This window comes from Caloenas nicobarica, chromosome 1 (genome assembly GCF_036013445.1).
Source record: "Caloenas nicobarica isolate bCalNic1 chromosome 1, bCalNic1.hap1, whole genome shotgun sequence".
NCBI lineage: Eukaryota > Metazoa > Chordata > Aves > Columbiformes > Columbidae > Caloenas > Caloenas nicobarica.
In genome coordinates this window covers 12,852,620-12,870,629 of record NC_088245.1, presented here as the reverse complement: position 1 = coordinate 12,870,629, position 18,010 = coordinate 12,852,620, and the positions used below count along the sequence as shown (strand labels likewise).

General features: G+C 38.1%; 1 protein-coding gene and 1 non-coding gene across 6 annotated transcripts in view; both read right to left on the bottom strand.

The window, feature by feature from the left end:
• Positions 1 to 18,010, bottom strand: part of MAGI2 (membrane associated guanylate kinase, WW and PDZ domain containing 2) — a 758,699-nt gene that overhangs the window by 509,580 nt on the left and 231,109 nt on the right. For all 5 annotated transcript variants that reach the window (XM_065629412.1, XM_065629428.1, XM_065629445.1 and 2 more), the window contains exon 2: positions 17,686 to 17,802. In XM_065629412.1, coding sequence (XP_065485484.1) covers positions 17,686 to 17,802 — 117 coding nt within the window. The remainder of the gene's footprint in view (positions 1 to 17,685; positions 17,803 to 18,010) is intronic.
• LOC135984658 (U6atac minor spliceosomal RNA) lies at positions 5,967 to 6,097 on the bottom strand. Its single transcript, XR_010605703.1, has one exon. It is a non-coding gene; the product is annotated as a U6atac minor spliceosomal RNA (small nuclear RNA).

The window sequence follows — 18,010 nt, the reverse complement described above, 5'->3', positions numbered from 1 at the left end:
TTTCTCTGCTCAAGCTTTTTAGTGACACAGAAAGATGAGTAGTAGATGGCCCAGGTTTAACAAAGCAGCTGGCCAGAATCATGCATCTGACCAAGGACAATAAGAACATAACTGAGACTCTGACTCGCAATCTTTTAAATAATCCTACACAGAACAAGTAAAAAGACCAAACCAAACCAAACCATACCATACACGTGTTCTAAGGGACATATTTCAAAACTACTACTGAATGCTTTGATATAATAGCTTCAGAATAATATTTGCCAAGATGATGTGATACTCTTCAGCTCCCAGAAGTGAAAATTGGGCTATATCATTCAGAATCAGTTTTCTCATCTCAAACTTGGCAGCACCTGTTACTGGAAAATAATCCTGGAAGTACACTTCTGTGAGAGATTCATGAAGCAGAGGAGACAAAACTAATGCAACATTTAAAAATGTCATATGTTTTTATAAGTGGAGATGAAGGGAAAGAAATCCCTTCCCACCATAGAGTCACTATTTTCTATTCATCTCTATGTGTTTTTTTCTAGCACAGATACAGCCATCACCTTGAAATGGGTAGGACTGTGTTGTTGGCACTGGCCACCCCATATTTGCCAAGGAAATTGCTCTTTAAGTGTTCCCATGTTTTCTGTGGTCTCTCTTTGGGGTATGAAAGGAGAACTGGGGTATGAAGGGAGACTACAACACCACATGGAGTACTGTATGGATGCACATTTCTCTGCCACACGCTGCAGTTCTGTACAATTCTGTCTGAACACGGACAGCACACAACTCACAGGGAACAGAGCAGCTGTGCACAGGGATGTACATACATGGTATGAACCAAAACACAGGCCGGGGCATTTTAAATGTTCCTCTCTTCCTCTCTCTAGCAAATTCTCCTCTCTCATCCTCCCCCTTTGTTGTTACGGCACAAAATTAGAAGCAGTTTCTATAAGTATATATTTAAATACTACAATGGAGTACCTAACAGGAAAAAAGACATTTTCAACCTCGTGCCATGATCCTCCACCAGAACAGAAATGCAGAAGGAAGCACTGGAGCACTGCAGAGCCTCCTGGGAATGATTTCTGTAATAATAAGGTTGAGAATCTACTTTCTATAACCACTCATAGTTTTATTATTTCTATGTAACTCTTAAACATTTATTAATCCTTCTGGCCAGCAGCGTGAAGTGCATTGTGCTTTGTGTTTAATGGACCTGATGACATCGATCTGTTTAAGCTCTAACTTTGAAGGATTGTTAGCGTTGCACTGATCACATCTTTACAGGTGCTACATGGAATCACATAATGAAAGAAAATTAAGCTGCTATAAACATCACTGTATTGTCTGGGGAAGTGGTGTGTCATTTTACACCATGCAGAAAGTTAAGGCCTGTAGTAATTCAACAACAGGGACACAGAGAACTAAATTAATTCTCACTTCAATTCCATGAAAGTTCACGATGATACTTCACTTGAGCAGTAAAAACTGCGCTCCAAGTTATGACTGTGCCTCTGCACATTTCCTATGTAACTTTGCTTATGTTCTTACCTGGTAAGTTAAAATCACCCCTCAAGCAAAACTTTTTTTTTTTTCTTTCAATGCCTAAGCCAGCCTAAGGTGGTAGTGTTCTAGCTCCTTTTTAGATCAGTCACAGCAGAACTGAGGAAACAAATAGTAATCACTTCAGAAGAGGCTTCATGAAATGAAACAAAAAGTGTTCTGCCTTTTTTCCTTTAAGCGAATAAACAGCATACCCTGGTTTTAAGGTGATCTTCAGTATAAACAATGGTCTGTTTTCAGATTATTAAAAAAAAAAATCATGATACTGTAGAAAATTTTCATTGTATCACACAATTCTGAAAATTTATCTTCAGAAGGTATCAATGTGTTCCTTCCAGCACCCAAAAGGCTTCACAGGTTGCCACATGGTCTAATCCTGTATCGTGTACACCTGGGAGGTGACTCGATGGGAGGATAAGAGGCGCATTTTCTGTTTAGAGCTCACTGTCTCTCCAAAACCACAATTTTCCTCTTAAAATTCAGCTTCTGTCTAGTCCTTGGTAACTGTTTATGAGCACAGACATTTCCGAAGCAGAGTAAAAGACCAGTTACTGTACTTCAAATTGCAGTCCATACTATAACATGTCCTTAAAGATGACAGTAACACGGGCAGCCTCGGGAAGTTCTCTCCCAAGTCAGGAAGATTTTTGCCTTTCTAGGAGAGCACAGTCTGGCCTCTGGCCATAATCCATTTACACGCCCTCAGCAACCCCTCCATGTTTTCAAACTCAATGAAAAATACCACTAGAAGGTTACAGTGAACAATGAGCTGTAAGGAATTTATGAGGGGAGCTTTGCTTTTTAAAAATAAAAGTGATATACGTGGTACATGAATGTTTAACATCTTTTTGCTGAGCTTTATCCACGACCTTGAAAGGCAATTCTTTAGTTCCTTCAGAACAAAATATTCCAACCTTATTTCTGGAATTTCAGTTAGAATCTTTACGTTTTGAAGTCATTATTAGATGCTCTTCTTCTAAAGTTACCAAAAGAAGATATATCATTGTCACAGTGTTACAAAAACATTGGTATATGTGCACACTGCTCACTGCATGAAATCCTTATAGAAAAATGACAACGTCACTTCCAAGGTCTGTGCTGAGCTAAAGGACAAAGCTGCACTTCAGCTTCCTCCATGACGTGTCTGCATTTCAGGCCACTCCACTGTCTGATGAACAAAAACTATCATGTGGAAGATGCAAAGAGATTTGGTTTTATAACAAACATTTCTACTTCATCTTTTCCATTTTCTTTTATGCTCATCTGCTTTTAAGGTTCCTTCCTTTGTAGAATAGATAACTTAAATGTGTAACCTTTAAAAAGAAAAAAAAACACAACAAAAAACCCTTTAATATTTATTCAGAATTCTCTTTTATGATGCTAATGGAGGATTATACAAGAACTAACATTTTCTTATGTTTATTATTGTTGCCTAAGACTTCCACATTTAATAGAGACAATATAATTGCATCTTGCAGAAGCCTCCTCTTTTCTTTCACAATCTACTGCTTTTTTCAGAACTTTTAAAAGAATTTCAATAAAATAGGAACTACTTAATGGAAATAAATTCTTATAAGCATAGAGCTTGGATATTTTCCTCAACTTAGTAGGCAAAAAAAAAGCTCTTAGAAACACTGGACTTCATACATATTCTGGAAAAAATGGAGACTAGTGGAAGCATGAAGCATGGTCACCACTGAATCCCTCTGATAGCTGGGCTTTTCTTCCACTTCGTTTTTTCTAGTTCAGAATGAGCAGCTCTGATCCAGACCAAAAATAATCTTTCATCTTACTCAGAAGAGTCTGAAAAGTAAAAATCCCTACAAAAGCCGACCAGACACATCAAGAGTTGGGAGATGCAAACTGAGGATAATGACAGGAAAGAATAGGAGTAATTAAATGCTATCTTTTTGTGAAGATGATGAAAGGAAGGATTTTCTCCAAAATTCATCGCTCTCTTCCAGGACATGGCATCATAAAGTACAAAACCAGAATGAAAACTATTATCTGACAGCTTTAAAATCTAGATTACTAAATTGTTTCTGGCTCTAATTGCCATGTTTCTGAGTCAGTACAATTTTAACTGTGTATTTAAATAGTGATGAGTTGGTGCCCAAATCTTGATACAAGTACAGATGCATTTGCACTGTAGAGAAAAGTGACTGATTACCTCACGGTAAGTTTTGAAGCACTGTAGGAAATTATCGTTTTTTCTGAAGTACACAATGATAAACTAAAGATTAAATAGTATATATTATTGATAACCTCATCCTATGTGATGCACAGAGCTAAAAATACACAACAAATCCTGCCTCATAGCCTTTGGTAATCAATGGGGAACTCTATTATTCCATCTATTTCTTGAATGAAACCCTGAATAGTAGGATGACTCACTACTCAGCTGTACATTTCACCATCTCCTCACAGGACTTAGAAGGAAAGAAGCAAAAGACGGAAATGTAACACCAGCCTGAATTTATTCTATCCTTGAGAAGTTCGCTGCACTAGATTACCTAGAGGACATAAACCTCAAGGTATACTTGGGAAAAGAGCCTTGCTTATTGTATGGACTACACAAAGTTTCATCACCTAAGCATTAGATTTGATGTGAGCCACTTTCTCCAGCTTGTGTAAAACCTACAGCCTCAAGTCATAAGCTTCCTCACCCTGCCCAGTTGCTGGAGGCTTGGAGTCAAACACCAACCACCCGCCTGCTGAGCAGGGTCAGCCAGGGTTTCACAGAATCACAGAATCACAGAATGTTAGGGATTGGAAGGGACCTCAAAAGATCATCTAGTCCAATCCCCCTGCCAGAGCAGGAACACCTAGGTGAGGTTACACAGGAAGGCGTCCAGGCGGGTTTTGAATGCCTCCAGAGAAGGAGAATCCACAACCTCCCTGGGCAGCCTGTTCCAGTGTTCCGTCACCCTCACTGAGAAGAAGTTTCTTCTCACATTTAAGTGGAACCTCTTGTGTTCCAGCTTGAACCCATTACCCCTTGTCTTACTGTTGGTTGTCACCGAGAAGAGCCTGGCTCCATCCTCGTGACACCCACCCTTTATATATTTATAAACATCAACGAGGTCACCCCTCAGTCTCCTCTCCTCCAAGCTAAAGAGCCCCAGCTCCCTCAGCCTTTCCTCATAAGGGAGATGCTCCACTCCCTTAATCATCTTTGTGGCCCTACACTGGACTCTCTCCAGCAGTTCCCTGTCCTTCTTGAACTGAGGGGGTCAAAAACATGGGGTGTTTCTTCTCTCCACCAGCAGTATTTTCAAACAAAAGCAATGACTTCTACCGTGCTTTGTATGGTACCTGATGAACATCTAGAGAACATACTCCTCGAGAGACCCGAATGTTTGCCTTAATAGACTCAATCCTGACCTGAGCTAGGACATTCACATGCCTGCCTAGACCAATGTCATAGGTGCTTAAGTACTTGTACTGATGAAAACTTAAGCAACTAAGAATTTTATCTCTTTGTAAAGTTAGACAACAAAAGAATATGGATTTGAATAACCACAGGTCTAGATACTAGCCAAAAGTCTAGGAATCTACTTATGTCCCTTTGTGGTTCTAACCCTGAGGTCCTTTATATTGCTATGGAAATATGAAGTAACTGAAGTACGAATAAGAATGATGGCTTTAGGCATGTATCACAGTTTTTGACATAATTCATTTTCTTCAGACACATGAAAACCTGGCACTGTAAGCTACATATACTACACAAATAATGTTTTAGCTGCAACAATGCTAGCTTCTTCACAGCAGTATTCTGGTAGTGTTGGCCACTAAGCGAATTTGGTGTGCTCAGACACCATTGAAGAATTTGAATGCTTTTAACCTATTTTTAATTTACTCTATGTCCTGGTTTTGGCTAGGATAGAGTTAATTTTCCTCCTAGTAGCTGGTACAGTGCTATTTGGATTTAGTATGAGAAGAACACTGATAATAAACAGATACTTTGGTTGCTTCTAAGCAATGTTTATACCAAGTAAAGAACTTTTCAGCCAGGAGGCTGGAGATGCACAAGAAGCTGGGAGGGAACACAGCCAGGACAGCTGATCCCAACTGGCCAAAAGGATATTCCATACCATAACATGTCTTGCTCAGTATATAAACTAGGGAAAAGTTAGCTGGGGGATCACTACTCGGGAACTGGCGGGGTATCAGTTGATGGGGGTGAGCAATTGCAGCATGCATCACTTGTTTTATATATTGGTTTTTTACTATTATTATTTTCCCTTTCTGTCCTATTAAACTGTCTTTATGTTAACCTATGAGCTTTACCTTTTCTTCTGATTCTCTCTCCCATCCCACCATGGGAGCCGCGATGTGAGCGAACAGCTGTGTGTGGTGTTTAGCTGCCTGCCAGGTTAAAGCACAACAGTCCTTTTGGCACCCAACATGGGGCAAAAACATGGTTAGACGCCATGAAGTAGGTGGCAGTGCCTTAACTGCATGTGTGTTGTACAGGCCACTGGGGCCTCTTCCACCCTTATGAAGGGGAGCGCTAACCTTTTCTCCTTCTTTCATACAACATGCATATGGTTAAGGCAGCAAAATACCAGCTACTAGGAAGAAAATTAACTCTATCCCAGCTAAAAACAGGACACTCTGGCACCTCCCAAATTTCAGTAGTGTATTTGCATCTTCTTCTTTAATCAAAGATTGTATTTTTTGCCTCCAGTTCAAAAATATTTTTGATTTTTTAAATTTTCATCTGAAAAATGTAATTGCAAACCATATTATTCTAAGTTATTCTGATTAGATAACACTATGAGATGAAATTAACATACAAAATATAATCTTCTGCTTTACACTTCTTAAATTATATAAAGGTATCCTTAACAAGAAAAAAGAATGATTAGGTACTGGTATTGACAATATATAGATACACGGGCTTAATGAGGAATGATAAAATGTGCACTCCACAGACCTGGCATAACTATGTACATTCCAATTAGTGTGAGATTAATTCTTTGCCAAAAGCTGTAAAATAAGTGGAGGAGCCTCAGTCTGCCCATAATGCTTTAGGGTACCTGCACTCATATACGTGAAATGATTTTGCCACTTTTTGCATATAAATTGTTTGTATTTAGGCACGAAAAATGGAAACAAAGTATGCAGCCAGCTGGGCCTCATCAGCTGCAATTGAGCAAAGCATGGGGCAACCAGGAGGAGCTGCACCATGTTGGCAGACTGAGGGGCTTTGCACCAAATTGTGCTAACTTCTGTATATTGCAACTATTAGCAAAAAATGTCAACTGTATAAGCACTGTACAGGGATGCATTCCTGATAGCCTCTTTTTGTCCCAGTCACTCCCTCTGGCAGAACAAAAGAAGGAAAGCCTTTTTATTACATGAGACTGCAGCGAGCAGAAGATTTACAGAGGATTTGCAGGGATAGAATGAAAAGGCAGTAGCCCAGCTCTTCACTGCATGTGGTATTCAAAATGGTGAAGAGCTGCTGCACCATCACTGCAAACCCAGTCAGGAAACATGTTGACGACCTTCCACAAGCAAACAGAACCTGCACAGGCTCAGAATCACTCACTTCATTTTAGTGGAAGACAATGCAGAAAAATCTCTAAAGGAAAAAGTGTTGTGGTTTTGTGTGTGTGTGTGATTGTGTGTGTGTTTTTTTCATTTTTTGCCAAATAACTACTTCGAATGCCATCGTAGTTTACGTTTTCCAATGAACTAAGGTCATTAAGTGATAGGCTTTTCTAGAGATTCTAAAAGCTCTTTGAGAAGGAGCACAGTGCCGTGTGCATTTGCCAATTAAATTAAATTAAATTAAATATCCTGTGAAATGAATGAATCATAGCAGGACAGAGCCCTACTGCCTGATTCCTGACACACCTGTGCTCAAACTTTCCAGGCAGGGCTCCACAATGTCTTCTGCAGAAAACAACAAACAAACAAACCCCAAATTCTATTCTTTCAAAAAGAGACAGGGTGTTTTCAATTTAAAACTTGGGGAAAAAAAAAAAGATGGTTCTGTGTTTCTCTAAGATTAACAAATGCCAATAGACAGGTCAAGCATCCAGTCAAGTCAGTACCAATATGAGTTGAAGAACTCAGATCACTACCAATATAAGTTAAAAAGGAAACCTTATCAGTCAATCAAAACCAAAAATAGTAATTAGAAAATACAGATGACTTGTAATGAGTACGGTGTACATTTTGTCATTAGCTAAAGGCCACTAGAATACAGGTAGAGACTGCACCAGTCAGCAGTCTGGATTGAATTTTATTCTTTACTACATCTAAAGTGATCTACTATTTTATTGAAAAATGTGAAAATATCTTACTGATATATCAGGTGTATTACTGATTATTTTCCACTAAAATACAAAAAAAACAAGTTGATAAAATAATTACACATGTAATTTATTATTGTAAAATCTAATATTAAAAAAAATCTAATTTCTAACTGGAAAGCATATTTTTTTGCTAGAGCCTTTTATATATGTCCATACCAACCTTCTAAAATTTAAAGACAAGAATTTGAAGCTGAAATTTTAACACTGTTCTGCATTGAAATCCAGATTGCTGCTTTCATTTGAAATACTATCTTGAACCTCTGCTTTATTATAATTTGTATTAAACCCAAGTATATTTCTGCCATCTCCACAGTAAGAACATTTCCCTATTCAGAATCATTGAAATAAATTTGACAGAACGATTTGAATAATCCATATTAGATTGATAGCTAGTCAAGAGATTGATGTGTTAATAACAGTAATATATTGGAAAAGGAAAGTGCATTGGGTAGAATCAAAACCTGGAGATACAGGAGAAATATAAAGTTGTGGCAAAGTGTCATGGGACAAAAAAAAGGACAGTGGTTCCCACAGGATAAAGGGAAATTAAAAGGAAAGGACTTGCAGAAAAGAGTTTTTCTCCATAACAGTTTCCACCAGTAAATTATAAATTAATCTCACCCATACTGGTGAAACCAAAGCTTTATTCACTCTTCAGGTGTTAAATAGCACCTCTTTAATCTTCATTCTCTATTTGCTTTCCTCAAAAGGATTTATTCCAGCCAGGATACTTTTGACTCCAAAACACGGTGCCACTAGAGGTACTCGTCCATTGACCCTGGCTTACCACACACACAAGGTTTGACATTCTTTTTTCATAAGACCCAGAAAAAGTGCGGGTCTCAAAGCTTGAAAAAAACTTTAAAGTAGTCTCAGTTGTATAATCTCATTAATGCAACGTAGACATGACATTTTTAAAGGAAGGGAGCAGTGGCACAGCGCGTGGTGTGCAAACAAACCAGCGAGGACCTGGGCTCCAGCTGGAGTGAGGAAGCTTCCAAACTGCAGGTGCACTTCAGAGATATAGATGTGAGCAAGCTGCTTATTTAGTGAACCTGAACTTGACCAGCTGCTTAACAGTTCAAACAAATTTTCTCAATATGCACCAGATGATCTGTTCACAAGGACATCCATCCTCATTACCACTGATTTGCTTTTGTTGTGATTGTAAACAAAAGTCTCAGAAGAGAAAACCAAAAGAAGCACATCCTGCCAAAATTGATAGTGGATCTTTTTGGTCAATGATGCAAACATGGATTGAATAGCTTAATTTGGGAATCCAATTCTGAATATCGATTATTTTACACAACCCTTTTTCTTTTGTTGCTGTTGTTCTGAATTTCTAATAGCTGCTGTTGATGTTCTATGTTCACTGTTCAGTTGTTCTGATGAAAATCACCAAGTCAAGATTATCCACTGTCTCTGACAGTTTATCTTCAACACACTGAGAGAAGACAGAGAGGGTTAAAAAAAATAAAAAGGCTTTAAAATTATACTTAAAAAAGACAACAAATCCAAAGGTCATCCAAAGACATGAAAAGTTCCAAAATGAAAAAGCTTTTTGAGGCAACTTCAGTCTAAGCAGTTCTGATGTTCTCAGGTGAATGGCATTACCCATGCCTTATCATAAAACTTGTATAACCTGGCATGCCCTTCTGCCTTCATGTAAAGTACCTCAGGTTCTCTCGCGAAAAAAACCCAACAATTCTTTACCTATTTGACTGTAGGTGAAGACTAAACTCATCTAGAGGATATATTTTAAATTATTTTCATATCAAGAAAGCAATTAAAGATCATATAGTAAATAAAAAATGGTTCATAAACCATAGGAATGTTTATGTTCCATAATGCTGCAACTTCAATTAATCATATTTGTAATTCTCATAATTTCAAAGATAGTTTTGTTATTTCAGGAAAAAGGTCAATAGTACATCTAAGACCTTCAGGCTGGAAAAGCCAACTGTCATAGGGAGATACAGTCTCCACCCAAAACTTCAAGCTGCTTTGGGCAAGTCAAGAGCTATGACTTTTACTTGTAAAATAAGTCAATTATGGCCTCTTCTATTATTTGCTGTGATTGTTCAGCAGAGACAAGGTACTTTATCAGATTTATGCTATTGCCCCTCTAGTTTCCTGCTAGTTCTCAAGTTACTCAATCAGATTAGTGCTATCATGAAAATTCATTTAAAACTGCTACTATCCTTTATCCTTTCGGTATCATGTGAATTAGAGAACTCTTTCGCAACACTAGAAAGCCGCCTCAAAGTTTAAAGCAGAAGGGGTCAATTCTTGGGGGCAATCAGCACAAATATTTTAACTAAACTTCTCAGCTGGCATCATGCATGTGTTATATCACATATATATAATTACAGACAGATAAGATTAGCAACTCAAACTGCTAGCCAGATATGTTAGTCTTTAAATCACATGCCAGTTAACGTCACTTGAAGAAGATACATTATATTCTTTTTTAGGAAAAATGCTTTAAAAAAAGTCAGGTTTGCAATTTCAGAACTTTTTCCTGCCTTTTTTTTCACTGCAAAAACTTCTAGTGATTTCGGTGGTACTATATCAACTCTCCAGTTGGCAGTGCATCTGATTACCCGTTATATTGGCACTGCAGTATAAAAAAATGACTGATTTTGGATGATTTGATTTTGAAAATGGGAGAGAAAAACACAGTGTTTAAGGGAGCAGAAGAGAAGGAATGAAGGCGTGGAAAGAATGGGAGTAGGGGGCAGAACTGGCAGTCTCACTTTCTTACAGGTGTGATCTGGGTGCAAGGATCTCAGAGAAGCACAAGCTGTTGTAACTGTACAGTCAATCAAATCACCCTGATGTCTTCATACAATCTTTTATGGGACGTTCCAGCTGTAATATCATAACTAGTAAACAACTACTGCTCCTTATTTTGTTACACCTCTTCTCACTTCATACTACAGTTATACCACATCAGATACTTCCCATCTCCTCTTTGTCTTGAACAGCATTTATTTTTTTTTAATACTTGTTATTTTAAGATGAGTATTTAAAACAGATGTATTAGTCACTGAATAGCTGAGAATTGATGTCCTCAATATGTACAGCTGTGAAATTTCTGAGAAAAGCTGACAGAAATTGTGTGTGTTCTCTCTCATCTAACAAACAGTACAGTATTTTCTATCATCAGCCTTGCTATTAGTAGACAAAGTTTGGGCATCTCTTTACCCTAGATCTCAATTAAGATAAAATCATAATTCACTTTGATAAATAAATAAGTCGGAATTGGGTTTTGCTTGGTTGTCTTTTCTCTGACGGAGAGGCAGCGCAGTGCCGACTGTAACATTTAGCACCCTGCTCTGAAACACACAACCCATAAAATCACACGGAAAAGTCAATGCAAAGATGCATAGGCCAATCTCTTTTAACCAGACATTCCCAGGGTCTTCAGAGAAACAGGTCAGTGTACTGTTTGCATTTCTAGGATGTCATTAGGAACACTACATGTAGCAGTGGAAAATAAAGCAAGGACCGTGGGCACCAGTTTAACCGCTACTCCACCTCTTGCAAGTCAACTCTGGCACTCTTTGTGCTATGGGCTTATTTGTCAGCTGTTCTTTGCCTCTTCTATTTAGGCTGTCAGTTATTTGAAGCAGTGACCTCCTCCTCATCTTCTGGTACATGTGGCTGTACTTCACATAGCACAGTGGGGCCCTCATCTCAGGTAATTACCTGATTTGGTTTAATTTTGTTTGAGATATAAAAAAGGCTGAATACACTTGCCAGTGGTTCTGCTTTAAATATACCTTGGAGGTGTGCTCCGTTAGATACACAACAAGAAGAACATTTCCCTAGAGCTCTGCATTGCTCTATTCTGAGCCATAAAAGTCAAGTCTAAGCAATAACTCACACTTGTCTGAAAGAATAAAGTAGTCATTAAAGTTAGGTACTGTTATTTCCAGTGATGCAGACATTTCTTGGTGGCACAGTGTGCTAAGCACAGGTTATTTTATCCTAAGAATAGTTCCAAATGACATCAAACTGGCAGATCTCTTAACTGACAATATCTGGACTTCCTAATTTGTTTATTTTAAGAACAAAGCTGTGCACTGAATTTCCATCCTTGAAATATACTTTTGACACAAACAGTAGAAAAACACATGAAACCACTGGCAAGTCTGTTGCACACATGCCCCTTTGAATGGTCTTGGATATATACTTTTTAGAAGAGAAAAATGTATGTTACAAATTAAATTTGAAAGGCCTCATTTTTGTCCAAATATAGATTAGTCGAGTATATCTTGCATCCTTATTCAGAGCAGAACTCCACACACAGAGCTTCTAAGTGGGATATACCCTCAGCCACTTGACCCCTCTTACCCACTTGACTTCTGCCACTCTTTCCTCACCTTTAAATTCAGAAATGTCAGGTGAAAAACTGCATATGTAATTCGGATTTCCTTCAGTATTTATTCAATTTGTCACTTCCTTGTTACAGCGATTAATATAAAAAGTATTAGAATTAATATAAACTACTGTTTTATGATAATACCTATTAGCTCCAACCCCAGGGAGGAGGCAAAGGAGAGGAAACCCTCATCATAACTCAGTATATACATACCCAGAGGTGCCTTACTTCTCATTGGTACCCATGAAGAAGACTAGGAATGACTATGGTCTTCTAATGTAATACACCTTTCTGCCAGAGGGAGAGACCCTGATTGTTTTGGAGACAGAGATTTCCTCAGGTCTGAAAGTGTGAATTCCCCTGAGGCTGTGTCCTCACCACCCTGAAGCAAGTCCAGGAAAGAAAAAAGACAATAAAAATAAAAAATAAAATTAAAACCAAACAAAAAACAACCAAAAAAACCCCAACACTGCACACGCTTTCTCTTCTGGGAAGAGGATTAGACAAAAACCAGAAATATTTTGTAATATGTAAGACTTTAGCAGACAACACTGCAGCATGTGGGTTAAATATTTTTATACATAGACCAGATTATACTAGAATAGAACAAAACCATGTTTGAAAATGAGGGTCTTATTTAAAGTCACCCAAAATGACCCAAGAATCTAACTATTCACAGAGATGGGTAAAAATAAGAAATTGCAGCAAAAGATGTTATTAAGTATTCATAGGCTTCATATTTGCAGTTCAGTGTGTTACCTCTATTTACCTAACACAGAGCAATCATAACATCAATAGGAAAATTAAGAAAAAGAAGGGAGTATTATTACTATATCGAATGCGGGGAACTACAGCACACAATGACTGCATTTCTTGCCTGTGGTCACTCACATATAGCACGTGGCTGACTCACAAGCTGAAACTTTTTTTCCTATGTTGCTGACAACTGTCTTAAATAAACCATCCTTCCTCCAAGACTTCTGAGTTAATTGTAGCACTGCATTATCCAGTGCAATAAGCCTGAGCCACACACTCAGTCCTCTCCATTCTTTCATCATTGTTTTTCTAAATGCAAACACTAGGTAAGGAACTTCCTCACCCCGACGACTTTCTTTTTTCCCCCTCTTTTTTTTTTTTTTTTAAATTACTTCACAGTATCACTTCCAACACGTGACCAGTGTAAATCAGTGCAGCATGACAGAGTAATTCACCTGAGCTACTGTTGGTGTGAGATTATGTCCTGAAGGATATCAATGGGAATCTCTTCAAATTCATAAATGTTTTTTCACTTTTGTGTATCAGCTTGTCAGTGTTTTAGTTTTCCCAGTGCTGTTTAACCAGAATGTCTTCCACCATCATTTCACATTCCCTGTCTGGTAAGGAAGCATACAGACTTTATTTTCAACCACAGCTCCACTGTTTTGCCAGCTCTTAACAAAATAGAATTTGCAGTTTCTTGGAAGGACATATCAAAGGAGACAGGCCTGAGCATGACTGCCACTGCCAAAACTACTTTCCTGTCATGTACTCTCCCCAAGGTTTTATTCTTGTGATGACACAAAATTAGAGCTATCTCTTCTTGCATTAGTGAGGACTAGAAAGTTGCTTGCCCACATGGCAACTGCAGCTTGCTGACAGCACTACCAAGCACAAGGTGTAACATGACTAATTTGTTGTTTGCCCAAAGCATTCTCAGTCCTAGATGTACTTCCTGGCCTATCTCCAGATCCCTGGACTTGGACAGGGAGTGTCAGATACTGCTCACCTGTATTTAACAATTACCATTTCTTGCCATGGCTATTTTTCCGTGTTATTGGACAACCTCAATGGTCAATGCTTCTAAATAACTTCAGGAATAAGTTTGGGGTATGAAAACTATGCTAAAAACTCACAAAACAGAAAAAGGGGAAGAAAATACACGAGACAGCATATTTCAGCATATTTCAGCATATTTCTCACCTGTATTACTTTTGGTTTCCCAACACCAGAATTTCAGTTCTCCTGTTTGCATCGAAACAAGACCTGTACCCTGACAGAAGAACACTGCCCAGTCTTCCTTCTAAAGAGCATGTATTTTCCTTTATATTATTTGCAATACTATATCTTTAAAAAAGTTTCAGTTTCTTGACCTTGTTGGTTGAAAGCTTTATTGCTTTTCTAACTCAGCTTCAAATTAACAGAATTTTTTTTTCATTTTCTTGTTTATGTATCGGCTTCATTACTTCTGTCACACAGCTCTGGGGACGGAGCTAGTTAACGGCTGCATCTCGACTGCTGCAAATACAATCGTGTGTTCTGCCCTGGGATATATGCGTGTAATTCCTGTTGGCAATGCAGTGAAAATCAATTTCATGTGGCACTAAGAATTGCATCCACTTCTGGAAGGCAGCATTTGACTTTTAGGGTTACACGGTCATTTTTAATTTGGCAGAAAGTGGCACTGCTTTATTAAAAATAAAGAAATGCAAGGATCACAAACCCAGTGAATTCATCCCACCCACAGGGGCCACAGTTTTCCAAGGGCAGAACAGATCCATGCCATGCATTTCTGGCCCACCCATCCTTCGGTGCACACAGGGTAAAATATAATGTACAATTCAAATTCTTATGGAATAAATACTGGTTTACCTGTTCTAAGTGCATTTTGCTTATCCTGATTTAAAACAGGTATGGATTTAGTCCTCCGCTTCCTAATTTCACAGAGAATGCTCACTCATCTCACATAGGTAAAAGATGTCTCAGTCTGATGTGCAAGGATGAGAAACCAGTGGTCAAGCCCACAGCACTGCCAGGGCTGTCAGTCCACACAACAAGCAAAGAACACTAAAAACTCAAGGTCAAGGACTCTCTTGTAAACATCCTCCCGGTTTCACTGGCAATTATACCTCTATAACTGAGGAAAGATTGTAGGTGCATTTTTAAAGAGAAGAGGTTGACAGCTATTTTTCAACTTTTTTTTTTCCTTATGTTATAACCTTGTCTTTGGAAATAAAGGGTATGTGGCCTGCAGCTGGCTTTCACTCTCTATTTTTCTGCGCAGGAATTTGACCAAATTGAGTGCTGCTTTTGCTGTGTTGGCATCTGTTGCAAAATTTGTAATAAGTACATGGTTAGTCCGTAGTCATTAAACAAACTCAAGGGCAATGGCATAGTCAGTTAAATATTACTTTTGCATACTAAAGAAATCTCCCTACCAGTTGTAAATTGCACTTTTTGGATGGCTAACCATTACTCTTAACCTATGTACAGGGCTCCAAAAAAAACGACTGCCCAAAGCAGAAAATTTTGAATACCAGCACCCTCGAAAAGTTAAGTTCATGATTCAAAAATTTCTTAAGTTACTTGAAAAAAAAAGAAAAAAGAAAACAGTTGAGAACATTTTCCCTCCTAAACACGAATGCTGGAGATAGAATAAAACTGCATTAAAAAAAGATTTACCTCAATTATGATTGAAGGGAAATCTTGGTTGCAATCTACGCAATGGTGTCTATTTCTTTTACCTGATTATGGAAACTTCTTTAGCTAATCATGATCACTCTGCCTGCATTTGCTAATTTCTTTATTTTAAAATACCCACATTTCAGGAAGGCTACTTTCATAGGATTTTCAAGAAAATTTCAAAGAAAATGTGCCACTCAGGCACTATTTTTTTTTTTCCTACCACCACTATTGAAAAAGAGTCTTCTGGTCCATCCAGGAACACGCCTGCTTACCTAGCAATTCAGCAGCCGTTGTCTGCAGCACTATAATATTTTTGAAAATCTGATTCTTACTTAGCAAAAGATGCCCAATATGTAATACAATAACAGCCTAAGAATCCAACCACATAAAATGACACAGAAATGGATAAGTCACAGCAGAAATGAATGGTAATGCTAAGTGTTTATAGGTTCCAAATTGTGGTCTTTGTGGTTGTAGTGCTACCTTTCAAATGATAGATTTGCTTCTGTGAGTACTGTATTTCACTTGGCAAATGCGAACACTATTATTGCCTTAATTAAAACCAAAACAAACCCCAAAACTACCCGTCATGCTCGTATCGCCAACAGACAGAATCTGTTACACATGTATAGTAGCTGCAATATTGTTGGGTTTTCCTTCTTTTTAATCTGGATCTGTGACATTAATATGCATGTGCTGGGGCCATAATAAGTAAACTCCTATGCTAATGACCTCCCAGACATCCTAAAAAGTGGGATTTAATCTCAAAATATATTTGTACTTGCATTTGCACTTCAGCTGTGATGTTTCTCAGCACCTTCAGACAAACCTAATTCATCATAAATCTCACATAGATGTAAAGGTTTTGGTTTTCTGCATACAGGTAATAATTTTTAATCTTTTTCTCCAATTTCATTTCTAACCAGGGACAAACTGAACTCCTGAATTACGACTTAATATTTATCTTCAGCTTCCAAAAGAAAAGAGAAATGCTTGAGTATCTTCTTTTTGGTGGAGCTTTTCAAAGTTCCATTCTTTAATGTAATGAAAGAAAAAACATACAGTAGATTCACAACAACACAGGCTTCAAAGAGCATCCACTCACTACCATAGAAATAGCACAGTCACTCAGTGCACCTTCCTCTGACTGTAATTCCAGTGTCAAGCCTACAAGTTCAAAGGTGCACTTTTTTTTGCCAAGAAACAGAAGACCTATTTTTTGTCTACTAAGCTATTATTTTGTGAGGGAAGAATAATGGAACTTCAGTCCAATTTAAATGACACATTGTCTGTCAGCCAAGTAGATCCATTCTGAACAGCGTGCCCTTGATGGCTGGACATGGCTTACATCCTCAGCCTAATTTCATGTCTACTGCAGAAATAGGTGAATAATGTCAATAGCTACAAAAATGATTTTAGAAGTTTCAGAATATTTCAGATATAGATACCATTGACTTATGCAGCAACAAAAGACCATGTATGCGAGACAATACAAACTTTCATTGCCATGCCTGCTGCGCCTAAACAACATTTCCTAGTTTACACGTTTTTTTCTGTTGCCCTATTGTATTCTAAACCCCATGGTATTATTATGTAAAGCATAATACCGTGAAATACGAGGCAGATCAAGCTCTCTCTGTTGGACATCAATTTAACCAGCCCAGAAAAATGCTTTTTTCTTCATATTTGTGCTTTCTAAAACTGCAGAAGAAAAAGATTATTACTCTGGAGCCACAGTTGATGAGAACTGCAACTTTGAAAACACCATGTGTGTTCAGAAATTCATTTGGCATCAGACAGTTTAGTTCCTCAGCAATAACTTAGAAGACATGAACCAAGCCACTAATTCATTTACAGAAAGACTGTTTCATCTACAGTCCACCCCTTCACACCTTGCAAATGGCCTCAGCAGTATTAATTCAGACAGTGTGTTGCCAGTAAGAAAACAGATTTGTTCATCTCCATCCTACTCACATGGCACTGTGCGGAGGTAGAGATTGTCTCTTATGATCTGCTGGAGCTCATGGTCTACTGAACCTTTCTGGAACCGTAAATTGAGGTAGTGACGAAGGTCCTTATCAACAATGCCTCCTGTCAAGGAAAAGACAAATGAAAGGGTGATTTAAAAATATATTGCTTGACGGAAGCAATGAATCACTTGTAAAGTCTCAGTGGCTCATTTTCCTTCATTTTTCTCTCACAACGGATGACAGAAGCACAAGGATATTTCTGGTTAAGGCATGCAGTTAATATAATATTATTTAGCATTGATAATTGTAAAGACTAAAACCAGCTAATG